Source organism: Dendrobates tinctorius, unplaced genomic scaffold (genome assembly GCF_039654945.1).
Source record: "Dendrobates tinctorius isolate UK_male_01 unplaced genomic scaffold, ASM3965494v1 ptg000070l, whole genome shotgun sequence".
Classification (NCBI taxonomy): Eukaryota; Metazoa; Chordata; class Amphibia; order Anura; family Dendrobatidae; genus Dendrobates; species Dendrobates tinctorius.
Window position 1 is genome coordinate 98,100,770 of NW_027361738.1, and position 24,396 is coordinate 98,125,165.

Below are 24,396 nucleotides of genomic sequence, written 5' to 3' on the forward strand. Positions count from 1 at the left end.
CACCCAGGAGCGGGAGTGACACAGGAGAAAAGACCGGCTGCGGCTGCTTGGCACCATTCGACTGTTGCCCACTGGACGGGATGCGACACTGCAGTTGCCGTGGCCTCGGATGCCTGGAGTGGCGGTGGCGTCGGGAGGTCGAGTCTCGCTGGGAGACCTGCTTTCTGGAATCATGGATAGTCCCCAAGACATTGGGCAGAGAAGAGGAGTGACTGCAGGCCCTGCGGGAGCAGCCGCCGAAGACGTCACATAGGAGCCTCCCCGCGGGACCCACGAGCCTGGAGGCTAGCCCTGCTGGACGGCGGGGTGAAGATCGGAGGCTGCGGCGAGTCGCAGGGTGGCCTGTCGGAGGCCACGGCGCCGGGGAAGGTAAGAGTTCCCCCGGCTCTGCCGGCAGCTCCCACCACCCGGCCGCACCGCGCGGTCTCCTGCGCTCCTGCAAACCCTGCTGCGGAGTGCTCTGCGGCCTCCGCCGGGCTGAGCAATGCCTCTGCTCCTGTCCCCGAGCCACTCCATCCGGCGGCGCTATGTCCGGTGTCGCCGGAGCGGAACCAGCCCGCGGCCGACGCTGCTGCGTTCCACCTGCCAGCAGTGGCCAATCCCCTGAAGCCGGTCACCACTCCAGCCCTGTCTGCGACTCCGGTTGCGGCCTGCCCCGCGGCCGCATCTGCGTCACCCCCGGAGTCGGCTGCGGCCTGCTTGTCGGACTTTGCGGCCTATCTATCAGAAACCGCGGCTGCCCCTGCCCGCCGCCTGGCCCCAGCAGCTGCTGGGCCGCTGACATCTACAGCCGCCTCTGTCTCGCTCTCAACCCCGGCTGTGTCCCGCCCACCAGACTCCGGGGCCTACACCGGACTCTCCGTCTGGGTCGCGGAGGTCATCCGGAAGAAAAAGGCCAGGGAGCAGGAGGTCTGGAACCTGATCCATGAGAGAGGGGAGGCTGGCATGGCGGCTTCACGATCTACGGGGCGGCTCGTGTACACCAACCTGAAGAAAGGATACGGGTTCATCCGGGACCTCGCAACCGGCCAAAAGGTATACTTCAATGTGACTTCCATCCGTCACGGCCGGGCTTTGCGAGAGGGGGACTTGGTATCGTACTACAAAGAATACTGTCCCCGCGGCTACTACGCAGTAGCGGTAATTGCCGAACCCGAAGGTCACGAGCCCCCGTAGAAAGGACCCCTAGAGACACTCCCTGCATCCCGGGAGCTCCACAGCTGTGGCACCCCTTGCTGCCGGCTATCAGGAGATGGCCCGGACTGTCAAGATTTCGCTGCACCGTTGTGCAGGCCATGAGGACAGTTTTCCCTTCAGGTTACAAAGAATGTTTTTATGTTGTTTGATTTGTTTTCCTGACATAGCGGGGATGCGGAAAAGGGAGTATTATTGTTAAAGGGAGGGGGAGTCTTTATTTTAAAGATGATGTGCGGAAAATATCGTGTTGGAAATAATGTTACATGTTTGGAAAAAAAAAGAAGAGAAAAACAAAAAAAAAAAAAAGAAGAAAGAGGAAAAGGGGTTACTCCGGTTGAGTAACTCCTACGGTTATTAAAGTAAAAGTAATAGGATGTTAAAGTTGATTTAATGAGTAGTGTGGTTAACCAAAAAAAAAAATGTGTGTAACAGGTTCCGGGTACGAGGTAGATGTGACAAAGACGCCGACCATGACTCCTTTTAAGTGAAGGACGAAGTGATGAAGAACAGGGAACCAGACAGTGGTCCATCAATCAGGTCCCCAACACCACGGACACCCCAAAAGGACGGGCGGGTGCCAATGATAAGCCGGTAGGCGAAAGGCCTCGGTCATGGCGTTCTGGAAAGCTGAAGGTAGTGGAAGGGGAGAGTAGTGGGAGTTTCACGCCGTAGAGTAGTCCGGGAGGACCTCGCCAACCCGAAAGATGTCACGTGGCGTGCGCGCTGGCGACTAGCAGTAGGCTGCTCAGAGCATGGTGCTCCCGGTTTAGTTCGGCCCCTTGGGCAGCGGGTTTTGGCCCAATGACCGGTCCGACAACAGACTGTGGACAAGCGTCAGAACGACGTAGGTAGGGAGTACGATTGTCGGGACGACAATGGACAAAGGGAGGGGGAGTGTGGGGAAGGTGACTTGACGGACAGACGTGACTGGTAGAAGGAGGGGACGGTTTGTGCACAAGAGACGGAGAATGACAAGATAGAAGAGTGACAGCTAGGAAATGTAGATAGAGTGCAGTACCGAGAAATGACCACAAGATGGCAGGGGGGAGTAGCTTAGGACTCAACATCAGCTTATGGCTTGAGAAACGCTTAGTCATGGGTGGCCGGGAGATAGGAACCCAGGAGGGGAATTCCCAGTGAGAGAGGGGATAAATAGAACAGGATAGGGTTCCAGGCAGGCTAGTCCAGGGAGGAGCTCGGTGGAAGAAGGTGAAGAGAGAAGAGCTCAACCAGGGAACGGACAGCAAAGAGACACTCAGGGGGGTGGCCCTGACCCGACGGACCGCAGGACAGACGAGGCACCGGGGGTACCGATTGGACGACGACCTCGGGCAGGTGAAGCACTGGCGGTAGATTGGTCTAGGACAGCCCCAGCGAAAGATCCATGAGAGACGTTACTTCGACTGGAGCAAAGGTGCAGGTACCCAGGCCTGGAGACAGAGAACTGTTAAGAGGCTGCGGTGCGTGGTTGTGGTCGTCAGGAGGACGACGAATAAATCCGGAACTGTTACTATTGAAATTTGTCTCCGCCTCGTCCTTGCATCGCTTGGCGTCTGTGTCATCCGGACAGGGTAAGCAGTGGTCCACCCCCCAATCCCGGCCCCTACCACATTCGCACTGAACATACTAATCTTAACATAAGGTCATTCAGACAGAACCTATCCCCCACCTTTATGGTCATTTTGGTATTTAGTGTATAGTGGATTACATACCCCATCCAATTATTGTGTACCAATAGAAATATCTTCGCTCCGGGAAAAAGGTTTCCACCAGAAGCGTAAAGAGGTAGAGTCCTTCTATGAAGAGCCAAAAATAATTGGACATGACACAGTAGTGGAAAAACACCATCACCGCTTTACATTCCACCTGGAAAAAATGAGAAAATGGAACAAATTTTGTACGTGTCCATAGGCATACGCATGGACGTCCTCTTCTTTGGTTCCTGTCGCGGCTCCGGTGTACTGCTCTGCCCTGTTGAGGGAAGCAGAGTACTGCGGTGCGCAGGCGCTGGACCTCTCTGACCTTTCCCGGTGCCTGCGCGCTGCAGTACTCTGCTCTGCCCTCAACAGGGCAGAGCAGTGCGCCTGCGCCAGGAAGCAAAGAAGAGGATGTCATCGCTAGAAGTTGGGAGTCGCCGGACCGGACCGCCCCTGGGTGAGTATAAAATAACTCGTTTTTCTTCTCTTTCAGGTTACATCGGGGGCTTATCTACAGCATTACAGAATGCATTACAGAATGCTGCAGATAAGCCCCTGATGGCGGTGGCCGCATCTCATATGCAAAAAAATAGGTGACAGATTCCCTTTAAGTATCAATTTGCTGCATATATAAAACCCTCTGCATGTATCATGTATAGATCTCCACTCACTGTGGACACGTGGCAGTGATTGCTGTCCTGCTCGGCGTACAGAACTTCGTCTTTGATAAACACGGATATCGCTCTCAGGATGAACGAGACAAACAGATTCATGTGGATAAAGTTTCTGGTGCAGTGAAGTTTCCTGAAACAATGAGATATCATTTTGGTTTTACAATTATTCACTCTGAATCCAGTAAATACAGTGGCATGTAAAAGATTGGGTGCCCCTGGTTAAAATTACTGTTATTGTAATCAGTTAAGCAAGTTGAAGATGAAATGATCTCTAAAAGGCCAAGTTAGCATCTAGTAGCGCCTCCTTTTGCAGGTATCACAGCTTGTAAAAACTTTTGTAACCAGACTGTTCTTGTTTGAGGGATTTTCCTCCATTCTTCCTTGGAGAATTCCTCCAGTTCTGTGAGATACCTGGGGCGTCTTGCTTCCTCTGCTAATTTGAGGACTAGCCACAGATTATCAATGATGTTCAGATCAGGGGACTGTGAGGGCCATTGTAAGACCTTCAACTTGCACCTTTTGAGCTCGTCTATTGTGGATTGTGATGTGCGTTTATGGTCATTATCCATTTCTAGAAGCCGTCCTCTTCCTCTTCCTCTTCTCACCTTCAGCTATTTACAGATGGCATTATATTTGCATCAAGAATTTGTTGAAATTTCATTGAATCAATTCTTCACCTCTACCCGTGAAATGTTCCCCGTGCCATTGGCTGCAACACCACCCCAAAGCCTGATTGACCCACCACCATGTTTAATGTTCAGCGAGATGTTCTTTTCCTGAAATTATCTGCCTTTTTTTCTCCCCACATACCTTTGATCATTGTGGCCACAGAGTGCTATTAACCTCATCGGTCCTCAGGACTTTTCTCTGAAATGCATCAGGCTTGTTTAGATGTTTTTTTTTCATACTTCTGACACTGAATTCTACTGTGAGAACGCAGGAGAGGTTTTCTTCTGATGACTCTTCCATGAAGGCCATATTTGTGCAGGTGCAGATGAGTATGTACCACAATTATATTGTCTGCTAAATCTTTCTGAAGAAGAGGAGGTTCTTATTTGCCTCTCTAGCATTCCTATGAGCAGCTCTTACTGACATTTTGCTTGGTCTTCCAGACCTTATGTTCAGGGGCGGGCTGGGCCGGGGAGCAGAGAGGCAATTGTCCCCTGGGCTGGTCTCCTAGCAGCAGCTTTGGGCCGCTCAGCCACACATTACTTTCGAAGCCGCACTGTACCTTTATCTGCTCTTCTCAACAAGCAGCATCATGATTGGTGGAGCAGCGGTCACTCAAGGCTGCAATGTCCTTCCCGCTCTCTGATTGGTGGAGAAGCCAACCCTAGGGGCTGTACTGTATTCTTCCTGCTCACTGTGCTCCCTTACCAATCGGAGAGCAGGAAGCAGACAGTGCAGCACCGCTGAGGAGGCTGCCCCATGTGAAAGTGTGAGTATATGTGGTGATATGTGCGTCTGTGTATGTGAACTGTGTATATGCACAACCGTGTACGTGGTGACCTGCGTGGGTGAGTGTGCACGTGGTGACTTGTGTGTCTATGAGTGTGGACATAGTGACATGACTGTGTACGTGGTGACGTGTGTTAGGCTAAGTGCACACGTGCAGAAATTCTGCGGAAATTTCCACAGCATTTCCGCAACTCCCGCAGCGGGTATAACACAGGCGAATTCACATGCATTTTTCAGGCGAAAAACAATTGTTTTTCAAGCGTTTTGCGCTTGCGGAATTCAAGCGCATTCCAAGCGATCTGTAGCATCGCTTGAGATGTGATTGACAGGTTGGTCACACTTTTCCAGCATGGTGTTTGATGAGTGTGACCAACTTTTTACTATTGAAGCCGCCTATGCGGCCTCAATAGTAAACAGATATAATGTTAAAAATAATAATAAAAAAAAAAAATCATGATATTCTCACCTTCTGGCATCCCATGCAGCCTTACCGACGCTCCCGGCAGCTCCCATTCCCAGTGATGCTACGTCATCTGGGGTCATTGCTGCAAGGCATCGCTGGGAACGGGAGCTGCCGGGAGCGTCGGTAAGGCCAGGGAAGGCTGCGCGGGACGCCAGGTGAGAATATCATGATTTTTTATTTTTATTCTATTTTTTACAGGATTATGGTACCCAGGGCCTGGAGGACAGTCTCCTCTCCTCCAGATCCTGGGTACCATCCGCATATGATCCGCTCACTTTGCGCATGGTGGGCATAGCCACTTGCGGAAAGTAAGCAGATCTCATGCAATCCTATGTGTGCGGAATTGCGGCGATTTCACACACATAATGAGCATGTTGCGTTTTTTTCCGCTATGCGATTCCGCCACGGAAAAATGGCAGCATTAGCACAGCATTGCGGAATGCCATTGAATTCAATGGGTTGCATTCTGTAAGGCTATGTGCACACGCTGCGAATTGGTCTGTGGATTTCCCTTGCGGTTTGACACCTGGACAATGGAATAGGTGGTAAACAGCAGCAGAATCCGCAGAAAGAATTGACATGTCAATTCTTTCTGCAGATTCAAAACCGCAGCCTTTCCGCAGTTAAAAATCCGCAGCATGTGCACAGCAGAATGTAAATCCCATAGGCATTTGTCAGTGTTCTACATCATTGCTGCCTCCCTAGGCATGCGCAGGGTGACAATGAAGCTGGAGTGCATGCATACAGCCTCACTGTGTATTTGGAGGGTGGTGCTAGAAGCTGTGTGGGGTGTCACTGGGGTCAGTCACTACTACTATCTCCACCCCCTTACGACATCTTGCTTCACAGTTAGAAGCACATCTCCCACAGACTGTCACCATGGTTACAAGACATCTTAAGAAGCTCCTCTTAAAGGGGACCTGTCAACAGAAAAAATTCTATCAACTTGCAGAATGGGGTTAATCTACAGGTTAATAGCGTTCCTAACCTGCCAGGCGCCAGTGTGGGAGGAACGGCCCCCACCGAGTGTCCGGGCCAGAACCAAAGGAGCCGTCATCTGGGTTCCTGAGGAAACTGTCCCCGGGAGGCAGAATTCGGGGACAGACCGTTCTGACAGACAGATGGGCTGGGGGAGGGACCAGTATAAAGGAGGCGGGGAATTCCCCGGACGAGGAGTCAGCAGACCGGGACAGAGACTGCAGGAGAGCGTGGGAGCGACTGGAAGCTAGAGCGACCCACCAGTGCCAGAGAGGACGCTTACCGAGGACTCCAGAGGGATGGCGCCAGGGCAACCAGCCGAGACTTGCTGCCCTGCTCCTCTTCTCAGCCCGCGGCTGTAGCCTACCTGCGGTCACCCGCGGCCGCTGCCACCTCCCTTCAGCCTGCGGCTGCGACCTGTTCCCCGCCACCCGCAGCCGCCCAACTCTCGCCCGTGGCCACGGCAAGTACCATGCCGTCGGCGGCCACCACTGTCCCGCTCCGGTCCGCAGCAGGGGCCGGGCCTCTGCTGACCGCGGACTCCCCGTTGACTTTACAATTAAGGACCCGTAGTCGGCCATACCGCGGCCCTATAGTGACCGGCTATTGCCGGAAGTAGTCGTGTTCTGCCTAGTTGTGTTTGCTTGTCTAGAGCCCCTGCAAGGGCAACCCGTGTTACCCCTGTTGTTGATCAGGCCGTGACTGAGGAAAGTTCCCTCTAGTCTTATAAACGTTATTTTAGAAAGCACCAAATTGTCTCGCGACTCGTCACTGCATCCTGCGTACCTGCAAATACCACATTTGGCGTAGTCGGCAGGATGCAGTCTCCGAGCGCAGATGGCGGTGCGCCTGATCAGAGTGGGGCTGCGAGCAGGGTGGATGACGGGGGTCCCTGCTCCAGCATCTCCCTGGGGGCTATGCTGAGTAACCTGCCCCGGTTTTCTGGCTCCGATACGCTGTTGTGGAGCTGGACTGAACGTATGCGGGGCCTTTTCCGCATGCACCCCATGACCCCCGATTTAGAGACTGAGGTGGTCCTTATGGCACTAGATGGGGAGGTCCAGAAGTCGGTAATGTTGAGACCCCCCGGGCGTCGTAACACCTTCGCCAGGGTCCTACAGATCCTGGAAGAGACCCACAGGGATCCAACAGACGTGGGAGAGTTGAGAACCCGGTTGTTCAGTCGGATGCAGGGGGAGGGGGAGACCATCACCCAATATATGAACACTCTCCAGGAGCTACACACCACCATAGAAAGGAAGGACGGAATAGGGGTAGGGCCCATCGACATTACCCTGCATGACCTGCTAGTGACGACTCCAGGACCCGCTAATCATGCAGGCATTGCGGGAACAGGTTCAAGTGAACCCACATTTAGCCTTTTCCAAAGTGGGGAGTCAGGCCCGGGTGCGAGAGCAAGAGCAGGGGATGGCGGCTCCTGTGGGAAAGGCCCGGAGCATGGAGTCCTCCGTAAGCATTGTCGAAGAACCTCAATGGATTGAGGAAATGAGACAAGAACTGAAGAGTATCCGGGGCGAACTGGCCGAAGTGAAGAAAAGAACGGAGCCCGCGCCCGGGCAACCTGGCTACAATTCCGGACCCTGGGGGCCTCGCAATACCCGGGGTGGCCGAGCCTCACCGCAAAAGGTGCTATGAGTGTGAGGAACTGGGCCATTTCGCATGGGAGTGTCCACGGAATGGGAGATACCCACCCCGGCGGGCATTAAAGTAGAGGGCTCCGGGCATGGGGGACGCCGCTCGGAGCCAGAAGCCACAATGAGGGGTAGTGGAAGTCCCGAAGAACTGGTCGCTAAGTGCCCAATAGTATGGGCCAAAGTTGAGGGTCGTGCTGTGTGGTGCCTAGTGGATACGGAGTCGCAGGTGACGACCATGCTGGCAGCATTTCCCAGAAGCAGCAAGGCCCCAGTGGGGACCCATGATATGACTAGTAGCCGCAAACCAACTGCAGGTACCTGTCGCCAGGGTGGTGTGGCTTCAGATGACATTGTGTGGTAAATCCCTCAGTCGCCGGGGAGTGGTCCTGACTCAAGGAGAGAATGTACTGCGGAAGTTTGGCAATCTACTCCTCAACGATTCCACGCAGGAGACCCTAAAACAGTGGGGTTCTCGCACGGCCCAGGGGCAGGTCTTCCAGCGGTTGGTGCGGGAGGCACGAGTGCTCCAGGAGTGTCAGAAGGGTGAGGCGGTGGGCAAGGTCATCGTGCCGGCAGCCCCCCGCTCGTGTTTCCTCCGGGGCAGTTGGTGGTGGCTCTGCTGATCCGCGCCCCGATACCACTGGAGGGCGGGGAGGTGCAGGTGGAACCATGTTACTCAGAGCACCTGCACCCTGGAATCCTGGTGGCCCGCTCCCTGGCCACAGTGCGGGAGGGGACCATCTTGGTACGTTGTGTCAACCTGGAAGATCAGGATATCAGCCAGAAGCCACAATGAGGGGTAGTGGAAGTCCCGAAGAACTGGTCGCTAAGTGCCCAATAGTATGGGCCAAAGTTGAGGGTCGTGCTGTGCGGTGCCTAGTGGATACGGAGTCGCAGGTGACGACCATGCTGGCAGCATTTCCCAGAAGCAGCAAGGCCCCAGTGGGGACCCATGATATGACTAGTAGCCGCAAACCAACTGCAGGTACCTGTCGCCAGGGTGGAGTGGCTTCAGATGACATTGTGTGGTAAATCCCTCGGTCGCCGGGGAGTGGTCCTGACTCAAGGAGAGAATGTACTACGGGAGTTTGGCAATCTACTCCTCAACGATTCCACGCAGGAGACCCTAAGTCAGTGGGGTTCTCGCACGGCCCAGGGGCAGGTCTTCCAGTGGTTGGTGCGGGAGGCACGAGTGCTCAAGGAGTGTCAGAAGGGTGAGGCGGTGGGCAAGGTCATCGTGCCGGCGGCACCTCGCTCGTGTTTCCTCCGGGGCAGTTGGTGGTGGCTCTGCCGATCCGCGCCCCGATACCACTGGAGGGCGTGGAGGTGCAGGTGGAACCATGTTACTCAGAGCACCTGCACCCTGGAATCCTGGTGGCCCGCTCCCTGGCCACAGTGCGGGAGGGGACCGTCTTGGTACGTTGTGTCAACCTGGAAGATCAGGATATCACCCTGAAGCCCCGGGCCGAAATGGCCAAACTAGTAAGGCCATTGGAGGAGCTGCTGCCGGACCCGAAGATCCCTGGGCAGTAGCGGTACGAACCCAACAGGCTGCCGCGTCCGCGGCCCAAGAAAAAGGTCGAGTCATTCTGGAGAGAATTCGGGCTGAACTTTCCGGCCTAGCGCCAGCCCAGCTTCTCCAAGTAGAGACACTCCTAGGGCAGTATTACAGTGTCTTCGCCAGCCACGAGGACGACTTCGGATGTACCACGGCCAACACGCATGGGATCCCCACGGCAGGAGTGGCCCCCATCCGGGAGCGATATCGGCAAATACCACCGCAGCTATATCAGGAAGTGAAAACTCTATTAGCCCAAATGCTCCGGAAGGGGGTCATACGAGAAAGCCAAAGCCCTTGGGCGGCCGCTATTGTCCTGGTTCGGAAGAAAGATGGCACTCTACGTTTTTGCGTGAATTATCGGAAGTTGAACGCCTGCACCATCAAGGATTCGTATCCACTGCCGCGCATAGAAGAGTCTCTGTCCGCCCTGGGGAGCGCAACGTACTTTTCGACCCTTGACCTGGCCAGCGGGTACTGGCAAATGCCGATGTCGGAGGAAGACAGAGCCAAGATGGCATTCATCCTTCCCATGGGACTGTTTGAGTTCAATCGGATGCCGTTTGGGCTGGCCAACGCCCCCGGAACTTTTCAGCGGTTGATGGAGCGGTGTCTCGGAGACCTCAACTTTGAAGCCACGTTGATATACCTGGATGATATTATCTATTCCGCCACGTTCGAGGACCACCTGAGGCGGTTGAGGCAGGTCCTCGGCCGGCTGCAGAAGTACGGGTTAAAGGTAAAGCCCCAGAAATGCCACCTGTTCCGCACCCAGATCGAGTACCAGGGGCATACTGTCTCGGCAGAGGGCATTCGACCATCCCTGGAAAAGGTCGCTGCCATCCAGGGGTGGCCTACCCCCGAGACGGTGAAGGATGTGTGGGCCTTCTTGGGGTTGGCCAGCTACTACCGTCGGTTCGTGAAGAATTTTGCACGCCGAGCCCGAGCCCTGCAAGACCTGCTGAAGGGGGCTCCCGCCGGGGCGAATGGACGGAAGATCCAGTGGCAGCAACCGCAAGAGGATGCGTTTCAAGACCTCAAAGCTGCTCTCTCGGACGCCCCGGTACTGGCATATGTGGATTTTTTGCAACTGTTCATCCTGCATACCGACGGGAGCCTCCAGGGACTAGGAGCTGTGTTGTCACAGGTGCAGGATGGCAGGGAGAAAGTGATCGCCTATGGTGGCCGGTCGCTGCACAACTCAGAACGTAACCCGGACAGTTACAGCTCCTTTAAGCTTGAGCTCCTCGCGGTAGTGTGGGCAATGATGGAGCGATTCACAGAGTATCTGGCGAGCTCCGAAGTAGTAGTGCGGACCGATAACCCGTTAGCCCATTTGGAGAATGCCAAACTGGGGGCCCTCTAGCAGCGGTGGGTGGCTCGGATGGCCAAATTCAATTATAAGATCATCTACAAACGGGGAGCTGAAAACGTGCACGCCGTCGCGCTCTCCAGAATCCGACACACCACCCCAGGGAGGAACCGAGACGACGAATTGGAAGCAGATGAGACGCCCTCATCACTTCCGCGCTTACAGTCAACACGCAAGAAGTGCCTCATCCGGGACTCCTAGGAGGGATGGAGGGATGCTGGGACAACCCCGCGACAACTGGATCCAGCAGCAACAAGAAGATACAGAAAATGGACTCCTGCACCGATGGGTGGCCACCGGTAGATTGCCCACGGGCTCGCAGAGACAGACTTTGACCCAAGATATGTTGCTGATGCTGCGCCAGTGGGAAAAACTAGTCATCAAAAAGGGACTTTTATATCGAAAGGCCATGTCCCGAACCACGTCAGCTACGATACGGCAGGTGATCGTGCCCGGAGCCCATCTCAACCAACTGGCCCGGGAAGCCCATGAAAAAGGGGCTCACTTTGCTGCTCAAAAGACTTTACAATGGTTGCAGCAGATAGTGTACCACCCACGCTTGAACGCTGCCGTAGAAGAAGCTTGTCGAACCTGCCGCCTGTGCGAGCCCCGGTGCAAACGATTGTAACACCAGCCCCTCTGGAGCTTCTTACGGTGGATTATCTGACCATAGGTCTTGCCTATCAGGGGTATGAACATTGTCTCGTTATCGTGGACCATTTCACCAAGTTCGCCGTGGTCACCCCCACCCGAGACCAAACAGTGGAGTCGGCCGCTTATGCGATTTGTAAGAACTTTATTCAAGTGTACGGCTGTCCACAACGAATACATTCGGACCAAGGAGCGTGCTTCCTAGGAAAAGTCATGGAAGAGCTACACCATCTTTACAGTATCGATAAATCACGGACTACGCCATACCACCTGCAGGGAAACGGAGCCTGCAAGCGATTCAATCGTACACTAATTCAAATGCTGCGCACCCTGGAGAGTGACCGCAAGGCCCGCTGGCCTGAATATGTCCCCGAGCTAGTGTGGGTAAATAACAATCGGGTGCATCGAGTGACTGGTTACACCCCCTACTCATTGCTGTTCAGGCGAGAAGGCAAAGGAATTACGGAGGTGGAATTGAACCCGGAAGAGCCACAACCCTGGACCAGGGTATCCTCGTGGGTCCGAAACCACCGGCATCGGCTGCAGACCCTCCATCGTATCGTCCATATGAAGCTCCAGGATCTAGAACACCAAGGGGGAGCACTGCCCCCACCCATTGACTTTCAAACTGGGGATCGGGTACTCATACTTGATCAACGCCCCCAAAACAAGTTAGAACCCCGGTGGGAGGTGAACCCGTACCGAGTGTTGCACCGACTAAGCCCCGACGGGCCTGTGTACAAAATACAATCTGAAGGAAACGACGTGCCTCTCACTCAGGTTGTGCACCGTAACATGTTATGACCATGTACGTCTACCGATCCCCCACGGCCCGAACCGACCCCCCAGGTCCCTGACTCCCTGCCTACGGTCTGGGACCTGGATGACAAAGAGGACTTCCCCATCACATCTGCGGGGCGCCCCAGTAGTGGCACTACAGTAGACCCGAAAATCCCACCAGCGATCATGTAGCGACTCACCAGCGATCCTGACAAGTTGATATCGTTGTCGGGATTGCTGGTGAGTCGCTATGTGTGATGGGGCCCTTAGCACCTAATGAATTAGGCACATCTTATCACTGGTGTGTGCTGTGCCAAAACTTTACATTTCTGGCTAAATGTTAGACCACTAAAGTGTTGTCACTTTTGAAGACTTGGTTGACGGGCTTCGCCATACCACTTGCCGCCCATGTTCTTCCTACTTTGGTGTGTCTGACTAAGACTGGGTGAACATGGCAAAAGCCACAACATTTTATTAACAACTTTGAGATGTGCACAATTTTCCGATTTTTCAAAGTGTATTATGTCAGAATTCTAGCAAAAATACTTTGATGAATTGTGGCCTAAGTGTATTAGTGAATTCAGTACACGAGTAAAACTAAAGTTTTGTTGGCATTTGTCATGTCTGTATATCAATCTTACATTACGTGTGACTGTGCACACTGGGGTGTTACTGCAAGAAGGCTTGTGAGTATAGACAGGTTAAGGCTGGTATCTCAGGTAGCATTTGATGTGTGTAACACTTTACGGTATGGCTGCTAACTAGTAGAGTTGAGCAAATATGTTCAGAATCGATCACCGAATCTGAGTTTGCCACATTTGTGCCATAATAGTACCAACATATTTGGTAATTTCTACTCCCATTGACTCCAGTGACATTCGGCTGTGAGTTCGGCGAATATTGCAATTACAATATTCGCCGCTTTTTATAATCGGAGCCGAATTTTGAAAAATTCGCTCAACTCTACTAAGACCATTTAAGTTTAATATGTATGAAATGGTTTCTTATCAATTGCACTTCGGATGCGCACTACTCACGCTAAATGGTATGTGAGACCTCAGACGCTATAACATAAAGATGGGCCACCACTCCTGGGCCAGTGCTTTGTGTTTGCCCCCCAAGCTAAAATTTGCCAGCCAGCCCGTGTCACAGGGTCCTTCTCCGATACCACACAATCAACAGAGCGAGAGAAGGGTGAACAATCCCAAGACCTTTATTACAGGCAAAATTAGAAGGTCCATAAACAATCCACCACACTGAGGATACAATAGTCCAGAACAAGAATGCAGGACAGTAACAGGATAAAATGTCCAGGGAGATGAGATTCCAAAACTCTAGCACCAGAGGATAAAATGGGTCCTTCTCTCTGAGGTGCAGTCTTTACACAATCCTCTCCACATAGGAACTGACCTGTCCAGCTCCTGTCCTCCCCACCCCCTTCCTTGTGTCCAGTGGTAGTCAAACAGGTTGGGACGGTTTGCAGGCCTCCCAGAGGAGAACAAAGGAGCCTTGGGGCTTAAAGAACTACAGGGGGTCATCAAGAGACAGATACAGTGAGGCTATAGACATACAAGGCAACAAGAAAAACACTATGAAAATAAGTGAAATAGAAATATACACAAAATGATATCCACATAGCCTATCACACCATCACACCCTGCTTATCTTGACCTCCACGGTTCCTGATAACTACCATTTTTTAAATACATTTCCATCTGAGGAAAGAGCAACTTGAGAACACTTGGCTGTCTTCTTATAGCCGCCTCCTGCTTTGTTGGCCTCCACCATTTTCATTTTCAGAGTGCTCGACAGCTGCTTAGAAGAACCAATGGCTGCTGTTATTTGGCACAAGGTTAGAGGAGGCCGGGTTTTTATAAAGGCGGCAAATTTGCATCACCTGACTTTACCTAACAATGATAGTGAACAAGCCATAACTCTGATAATTAAGGTCTGAAACCTTGTTCAAATCACACAAAACTCCAAGGGTGCCCATACTTTTACATCAGCCCATTTTCCTTTTTTTTAATTTTTAAAATTTAAAAGATGAAAATATTTTTTTCTAAAATACAAAGGAAATGCGTCTTCTGTAACTTTATCCCTTTTAGAGATCATTTCAACTTGCTTAACTGTTCTCAATAACAGTAATTTTCACCAGGGGTGCACAAACTTTTACATGCCACTGTAACAGTAAATTTTGCCAGTTAAGTTGCATGCTAACAAAGACATAGTGCGCTACCAAAAATACTACCATATCATTCCAAATAACAACACCGTATATTGCTCATATGCTAATTTCATCCAGTGGCTATAGGACAGAGCCATGCAGTGGTATGTAATATGCTAATATGCAGTGCCCATATAATAGTGCTATACAGTGTCACTTTATTAGTTCTATATATCACAGCGACATACATTGTCCACATAGTACCGCCATAAGGTATCCACATTCAAAAGTTATACATTGACTCTTCAAAACTGTCACCTATTGCTAACATTGTAGTGCTATATGGTTGTGACGAACGCAAGCAGGAGGCACGCCGCTGCCACCAAATTGTCACGATCCCACCACCGACACGGGTTTGTCAGCGGACAGAGGGACGCGACGCACTGCCGGCACACGGCTATCACAGGCACAGTGGGGGCTTATCTTAGTTATCCCACCACTGGCACCATGTGACAAAAATACAGCAAGCTAATCTTGCTCTAACAATTTACCGCAGGGGGGTATTTTGGATGCCCCACCACTGCTAACAACCTTCCAAGAACTGCGGGTATTTATGTATATCCCACTTTCTCAGTTCCACTTTTGAACTCGCAGCTCTCCGGCGCCCCCTTTACCCTCAGGTCAGTCAGGGAACTGCACCTAGGATAATTAGTTGCCGGACGGGCTGCTTGTTGTGCTCGGCAACTAGACTACTGCAGTAAGGGAATTATCAATGCTGTGGCCTCAACCACTCATTCAGCAATATAAGACCCTCTGTATTGCCAGCAAGCCTCGCCAGCCGCACACACCACGCTGCCACCAGCTCCTGGTTTCTCCACTTAAGTTATAGACTTAATGGAGGGGTTCGAAGCCGACCCGAACAGTAGCGTAATTATCTAAAAAAGGCTCGTAGTTCGTTTCCTAGAGCATGAAGGCAGACTAAATAATTTTATCATTTATTCCCCCAAAAAGTCGGGCAGTGGTTACAAATATAAAAAGTTGTTATAAAGTTGAGACATTACATATGTACAAATACTAGAAAAAACAAAGATGGAAAGCGCACATATGGTGTATCATCTAGAAGAACCACAATAGCAACAAACTGGGAATCACTCATAAAGGTCCGGTCGTCGCTGGTATCCCGCTGGTAATGAATAAAACAAATCCAAAATGGAAAAAATCCAAAGTGGAAAAAAAGGATTAATTCCCAAAGATTTAACATTCGAAAGGGATATATGAAACATGGTTTGTCCCGTCATTGCGCAGTGATCCATCAGGGTTCTGTGTCTCTGACGGTGCTTCCCATAGATCATGTATCCGAACATACCCCGAATAGAATACAAAATGTAAAAAGAAAGGAAACTTATTGGATATAGAGATTAAATACACTCCAACCGATGGGTTTAAATGAAATTAGTGACCTTTTTTAGACATATTCTGGTGAAATAATAAAATGAGTGGGATATTTGTTAATTACATATGAGGAACTGAGTGTGGTCTAGTGGGCTAAGATATGTGAACCACTTTTTAGAGTTGTTCCGAAGTGGTGGGTTCGAGTTTATATTTTTTTGCATTTTATTTTATATTATATATTTTTTGTTATTTTGGTGTATAATATTTCCATGATATTGATAGAAATGGTATTGGATTTTAATCACAATATTTAAGCACTTTATTTATATACATGGTTTTATATGATATATGGGCGTTTCCACAGGAAATTATGTCAAAGAAAGGTGTATTCAAACAGTTTGTGATTGTATTTATATCCTGAATTTGTGATTGTTCTTTATGCCCTGATGAAGTGGCTGGTTTTGCCGCGAAACGCATAGGCTTATTAAAGACGTTTTTTATTAAATGGACTGCCGAAGGTGCGTTTTTTTCTGGTCAGCGCAGTTTATTCAGCCCGGCTCTTTTTTTCCACTTTGGATTTTTTCCATTTTGGATTTGTTTTATATACGTATGTACAAATACAAATATAAAACAAAGTGGATGAAAGAACAGAAAGTGACACTCACATGTGCGTAGTTGGTATTAGGCAGACCATGTGGCTGGGGGAGGGGCGCTTAACCAAACATTCCCACTCATCGGCACGTCTCTCTGGCAGGAGGACACCAGCTGAACTGCCTGGAATTTGGTAAGGAATACCTATAGCCTAGGGTCTGTGACCTCACGAAATGGGCGGTCTGGTGAGGTCCAACCCCCCTTCTCTCTCAGTTATAACTTAACTCAAAAGGTTATGATAACCATATCTTATTGGGGGAAGCTCATATGAACTCACCAAGGGTATCATGTTTCCCAGTGTAACAAACCCAAAAAGAAAACATCAAGAATGCACTAGATAGGACACTCCATTTGGGAGCAATCCATATCTCAATTTCTGGAAGTCCGAGAATCGTGAAACTTAGGGGTTTAGAAAGCTGGCTTCGTGCCCTTTGCAGAAATGTGAGTTTCATATCTCTGTCACAAGCGAAGTGCGCGCTAGGCTTCTTTTATTATTTCCTATACCTGTATTCAAGCTTCATGGTTTCAGAACAAAGCAATGCTTTCCCTTGCAGGGGGGAAGGCTGAGAGAGGAAAATGGATGGTTTCAGGTTTCACAGAGCTGCACGCAGGAAGACACTGGTGTGTGTGTTGTGGGGGAAGAGGGGGGTTGCAGCTACATGACAGGCTCGTCTCCTCAGTGTGTAGCTCTCTCTCTCTCTCTCCTCCAGACAGCAGTTCCTTTAAATTTCTTCATTTGCCGGATCTGTCAAAAAAACGGTCCGGTGGCACACGTTGATGTCCGTACACAGGCGGACCCGTTTTCCGCCATTTTGACGGATTACAACTGACAAGAAAAACTGATGTGTGAAATAGGTCTTAAGAGAGTAGGGTCGATAACTTGCTGACTGCTGGGGGTCCAAATACTGAGACCCCCCCAGCGATACTTAGAATGGAGCCCTGAAAAATGAAAAATCAATCTCTGCTTCATTAATTGTTTATAAGAGACCTGTAGATCCGAGTGCAGCACATTATAGGGCAATTGGGCATTGGAACATTTATTTGGCACTGTATAGCGGTGCGTTTAGTTATTGATTGACACAATACGGTATTTTATCTTATGATGTATGGAGACAACAGCACTTTATCTCTTTGATTCAAAATGTTACCATATGACACAGATGTTTGCCGTACCGTTCTGTGCACAGTATAGCATGCTTATGTCTGCACTATATGTCAGTAGTATTTTAGACAGTCTAGATTCAGGAGCTGGACTCTGGGATGGAGCTGCAGTAATCTTCCTGGTTAGAGATACGTTACTTAACACATTTTGTGCCGTACTTTGTTTCTTAGTCCATGGAAGGAGACGCGTCCTCCATTAGTAAAATAGCCCAATTTAGACCATTATTGTAAAAACACAAAAGTATAAAAAAACGACGCTCGTCAGCGGGTAAAAATCCTCAGCGGGGAGGAAATAATGACAGGAGATGTGTAAAAACGAAGCTAAAAGCAGCAAGGGATAAAATGTCACAAAAGTGCGAGTATTGGATTCAGGAGGAGGAATCAGAATAAAGCGGAAAATGCAAATGACCAAAAGGAAGAAGAGGAATAAAGTCAGAAAGTAAAAGATTGACAGCAAGCCAGAAACGCCGAGAAATAAGTAACATAGTGATGTCATAAACCTGCCCTGACCGGACGGGCATGCACCAACAAGAACAGGAATTACAGAAATATAATATAACACAGCAATTACCTGAAACGGCACAGGATCACCATGGCGGTGGTGAGAGCCACGAGGGACGTGCTGTATCCAACCGTGTACAAGGCTTTCACCGAGAGGAAGTAAGTGTCCTGCCGAGAAAATCCTCAGAGTAAGAGCAAGAAGGAAAAGCCGCCACAATACAATAACACTGATATACAAAGCATTCCTCCACCTATTCATAATGCATATAGTAGCAGTATTATAGTAGTTATATTCTTGTACATAGGGGCAGTATTATAGTAGTTATATTCTTGTACATAGGGGGCTGTATTATAGTAGTTATATTCTTGTACATAGGAGCAGTATTATAGTAGTTATATTCTTGTACATAGGGGGCAGTATTATAGTAGTTATATTCTTGTACATAGGGGGCAGTATTATAGTAGTTATATTCTTGTACATAGGAGCAGTATTATAGTAGTTATATTCTTGTACATAGGGGCAGTATTATAGTAGTTATATTCTTGTACATAGGGGGCAGTATTATAGTAGTTATATTCTTGTACATAGGAGCAGTATTATAGTAGTTATATTCTTGTACATAGGAGCAGTATTATAGTAGTTATATTCTTGTACATAGGGGGCAGTATTATAGTAGTTATATTCTTGTACATAGGGGGCAGTATTATAGTAGTTATATTCTTGTACATAGGAGCAGGATTATAGTAGTTATATTCTTGTACATAGGGGGCAGTATTAGTTATATTCTTGTACATAGGGGGCAGTATTATAGTAGTTATATCCTTGTACATAGGAGCAGTATTATAGTAGTTATATTCTTGTACATAGGGGCAGTATTATAGTAGTTATATTCTTGTACATAGGGGCAGTATTATAGTAGTTATATTCTTGTACATAGGAGCAGGATTATAGTAGTTATATTCTTGTATATAGGAGCAGTATTATAGTAGTTATATTCTTGTACATAGGAGCAGTATTATAGTAGTTATATTCTTGTACATAGGGGGCAGTATTATAGTAGTTATATCCTTGTACATAGGAGCAGTATTATAGTAGTTATATTCTTGTACATAGGGGCAGTATTATAGTAGTTATATTCTTGTACATAGGGGGCAGTATTATATTAGTTATATTCTTGTACATAGGGGGCAGTATTATAGTAGTTATATCCTTGTACATAGGAGCAGTATTATAGTAGTTATATTCTTGTACATAGGGGCAGTATTATAGTAGTTATATTCTTGTACATAGGAGCAGGATTATAGTAGTTATATTCTTGTATATAGGAGCAGTATTATAGTAGTTATATTCTTGTACATAGGGGGCAGTATTATAGTAGTTATATCCTTGTACATAGGAGCAGTATTATAGTAGTTATATTCTTGTACATAGGGGCAGTATTATAGTAGTTATATTCTTGTACATAGGAGCAGGATTATAGTAGTTATATTCTTGTATATAGGAGCAGTATTATAGTAGTTATATTCTTGTACATAGGAGCAGTATTATAGTAGTTATATTCTTGTACATAGGGGGCAGTATTATAGTAGTTATATTCTTGTACATAGGAGCAGGATTATAGTAGTTATATTCTTGTACATAGGAGCAGTATTATAGTAGTTATATTACTGTACATAGGAGCAGTATTATAGTAGTTATATCCTTGTAAATAGGGGCAGTATTATAGTAGTTATATTCTTGTACATAGGAGCAGTATTATAGTAGTTATATTCTTGTACATAGGGGCAGTATTATAGTAGTTATATTCTTGTACATAGGAGCAGTATTATAGTAGTTATATTCTTGTACATAGGAGCAGTATTATAGTAGTTATATTCTTCTACATAGTGGCAGTATTATAGTAGTTATATTCATGTACATAAGGGCAGTATTATAGTAGTTATATTCTTGTACATAGGGGGCAGTATTATAGTAGTTATATTCTTGTACATCGGAGCAGTATTATAGTAGTTATATTCTTGTACATAGGGGCAGTATTATAGTAGTTATATTCTTGTACATAGGGGCAGTATTATAGTAGTTATATTCTTGTACATAGGGGCAGTATTATAGTAGTTACATTCTTGTACATAGGGGCAGTATTATAGTAGTTAAATTCTTGTACATAGGGGCAGTATTATAATAGCCATATTCTTGTACAATAGGGGCAGAATTATAGTAGTTATATTCTGGTACATAGGAGCAGTATTATAGTAATTATATTCTTGTACATAGGAGCAGTATTATAGTAGTTATATTCTTGTACATAGGAGCAGTATTACAGTAGTTATATTCTTGTACATAGGGGGCAGAATTACAGTAGTTATATTCTTGCACATAGGAGCAGTATTATAGTAGTAATATTCTTGTACATAGGGGTCAGTATTATAGTAGTTATATTATTGTACATAGGGGCAGTATTATAGTAGTTATATTCTTGTACATAGGGGGCAGTATTATAGTAATTATATTCTTGTACATAGGAGTAGTATTATAGTAGTTATATTCTTGTACATAGGAGCAGTATTAAAGTAGTTATATTCTTGTACATAGGGGGCAGAATTACAGTAGTTATATTCTTGCACATAGGAGCAGTATTATAGTAGTAATATTCTTGTACATAGGGGTCAGTATTATAGTAGTTATATTATTGTACATAGGGGCAGTATTATAGTAGTTATATTCTTTTACATAGGGGGCAGTATTATAGTAGTTATATTCTTGTACATAGGAGCAGTATTATAGTAGTTATATTCTTGTACATAGGAGCAGTATTATAGTAGTTATATTCTTGTACATAGGAGCAGTATTATAGTAGTTATATTCTTGTACATAGGGGCAGTATTATAGTAGTTATATTCATGTACATAGGGGCAGTATTATAGTAGTTATTTTCTTGTACATGGGGGCAGTATTATAGTAGTTATATTCTTGTACATAGGAGCAGTATTATAGTAGTTATATTCTTGTACATAGGGGGCAGTATTATAGTAGTTATATTCTTGTACATAGGAGCAGTATTATAGTAGTTATATTCTTGTACATAGGAGCAGTATTATAGTAGTTAAATTCTTGTACATAGGAGCAGTATTATAGTAGTTATATTCTTGTACATAGGATGCTGTATTATAGTAGTTATATTCTTGTACATAGGGGGCAGTATTATAGTAGTTATATTCTTGTACAAAGGGGGCAGTATTATAGTAGTTATATCCTTGTACATAGGGGCAGTATTATAGTAGTTATATTCTTGTACATAGGAGCAGGATTATAGTAGTTATATTCTTGTATATAGGAGCAGTATTATAGTAGTTATATTCTTGTACATAGGAGCAGTATTATAGTAGTTATATTCTTGTACATAGGGGGCAGTATTATAGTAGTTATATTCTTGTACATAGGAGCAGGATTATAGTAGTTATATTCTTGTATATAGGAGCAGTATTATAGTAGTTATATTCTTGTACATAGGAGCAGTATTATAGTAGTTATATCCTTGTACATAGGGGCAGTATTATAGTAGTTATATTCTTGTACATAGGAGCATTATTATAGTAGTTATATTCTTGTACATAGGGGCAGTATTATAGTAGTTATATTCTTGTACATAGGAGCAGTATTATAGTAGTTATATTCTTGTACATAGGAGCAGTATTATAGTAGTTATATTCTTGTACATAGGGGCAGTATTATAGTAGTTATATTCATGTACATAGGGGCAGTATTATAGTAGTTATATTCTTGTACATAGGGGGCAGTATTATAGTAGTTATATCCTTGTACATAGGGGCAGTATTATAGTAGTTATATTCTTGTACATAGGAGCAGTATTATAGTAGTTATATTCTTGTACATAGGGGCAGTATTATAGTAGTTATATTCTTGTACATAGGAGCAGTATTATAGTAGTTATATTCTTGTACATAGGAGCAGTATTATAGTAGTTATATTCTTGTACATAGGGGCAGTATTATAGTAGTTATATTCTGGTACATAGGAGCAGTATTATAGTAATTATATTCTTGTACATAGGAGCAGTATTATAGTAGTTATATTCTTGTACATAGGAGCAGTATTACAGTAGTTATATTCTTGTACATAGGGGGCAGAATTACAGTAGTTATATTCTTGCACATAGGAGCAGTATTATAGTAGTAATATTCTTGTACATAGGGGTCAGTATTATAGTAGTTATATTATTGTACATAGGGGCAGTATTATAGTAGTTATATTCTTGTACATAGGGGGCAGTATTATAGTAGTTATATTCTTGTACATAGGAGCAGTATTATAGTAGTTATATTCTTGTACATAGGATCAGTATTATAATAGTTATATTCTTGTACATAGGGGCAGTATTATAGTAGTTATATTCTTGTACATAGGGGGCAGTATTATAGTAGTTATATTCTTGTGCATATGGGGCAGTATTATAGTAGTTATATTCTTGTACATAGGAGCAGTATTATAGTAGTTATATTCTTGTACATAGGAGCAGTATTATAGTAGTTATATTCTTGTACATAGGAGCAGTATTACAGTAGTTATATTCTTGTGCATATGGGGAAGTATTATAGTAGTTATATTCTTGTACATAGGAGCAGTATTATAGTAGTTATATTCTTGTACATAGGGGGCAGTATTATAGTAGTTATATTCTTGTACATAGGGGCAGTATAATAGTAGTTATATTCTTGTACACAGGAGCAGTGTTATAGTAGTTATATTCTTGTACATAGGAGCAGTATTATAGTAGTTATATTCTTGTACATAGGAGCAGTATTATAGGAGTAATATTCTTGTACATAGGGGCAGTATTATAGTAGTTATATTCTTGTACATAGGGGGCATTATTATAGTAGTTATATTCTTGTACATAAGAGCAGTATTATAGTAGTTATATTCTTGCATATAGGGGCAGTATTATAGTAGTTATATTCTTGTACATAGGGGGCAGCATTATAGTAGTTATAATCTTGCACATAGGGGCAGTATTATAGTAGTTATATTCTTGTACATAGGAGCAGTATTATAGTAGTTATATTCTTGTACATAGGGACAGTATTATAGTAGTTATATTCTTGTACATAGGGGGCAGTATTATAGTAGCTATATTCTTGTACATAGGAGCAGTATTATAGTAGTTATATTCTTGTACATGGGGCAGTATTATAGTAGTTATATTCTTGTACATAGGGGCAGTATAATAGTAGTTATATTCTTGTACACAGGAGCAGTGTTATAGTAGTTATATTCTTGTACATAGTGGCAGTATTATAGTAGTTATATTCTTGTACATAGGAGCAGTATTATAGTAGTTATATTCTTGTACAGAGGAGCAGTATTATAGTAGTTATATTCTTGTACATAGGGGCAGTATTATAGTAGTTATTTTCTTGTACATAGGGGGCAGTATTATAGTAGTTAAATTCTTGTACATAGGAGCAGTATTATAGTAGTTATATTCTTGTACAGAGGAGCAGTATTATAGTAGTTATATTCTTGTACATAGGGGCAGTATTATAGTAGTTATATTCTTGTACATAGGAGCAGTATTATAGTAGTTATATTCTTGTACATAGGAGCAGTATTATAGTAGTTATATTCTTGTACAAAGGGGCAGTATTATAGTAGTTATATTCTTGTACATAGGGGCAGTATTATAGTAGTTACATTCTTGTACATAGGGGCAGTATTATAGTAGTTAAATTCTTGTACATAGGGGCAGTATTATAATAGCCATATTCTTGTACAATAGGGGCAGAATTACAGTAGTTATATTCTGGTACATAGGAGCAGTATTATAGTAATTATATTCTTGTACATAGGGGCAGTATTATAGTAGTTATATTCTTGTACATAGGAGCAGTATTACAGTAGTTATATTCTTGTACATAGGGGGCAGAATTACAGTAGTTATATTCTTGCACATAGGAGCAGTATTATAGTAGTAATATTCTTGTACATAGGGGTCAGTATTATAGTAGTTATATTATTGTACATA

At 45.9% G+C, this 24,396-nt stretch overlaps 1 protein-coding gene across 2 annotated transcripts in view; it reads right to left on the reverse strand.

The window, feature by feature from the left end:
• The window catches only part of ADCYAP1R1 (ADCYAP receptor type I), a 357,068-nt gene that overhangs the window by 41,315 nt on the left and 291,357 nt on the right, over positions 1 to 24,396 (reverse strand). For both annotated transcript variants that reach the window (XM_073582199.1, XM_073582200.1), the window contains exons 8-10: positions 18,423 to 18,520; positions 3,566 to 3,698; positions 2,910 to 3,063 (exon numbers count right to left, since the gene is read on the reverse strand). In XM_073582199.1, the coding sequence (XP_073438300.1) occupies positions 2,910 to 3,063; positions 3,566 to 3,698; positions 18,423 to 18,520 (385 nt within the window). The remainder of the gene's footprint in view (positions 1 to 2,909; positions 3,064 to 3,565; positions 3,699 to 18,422; positions 18,521 to 24,396) is intronic.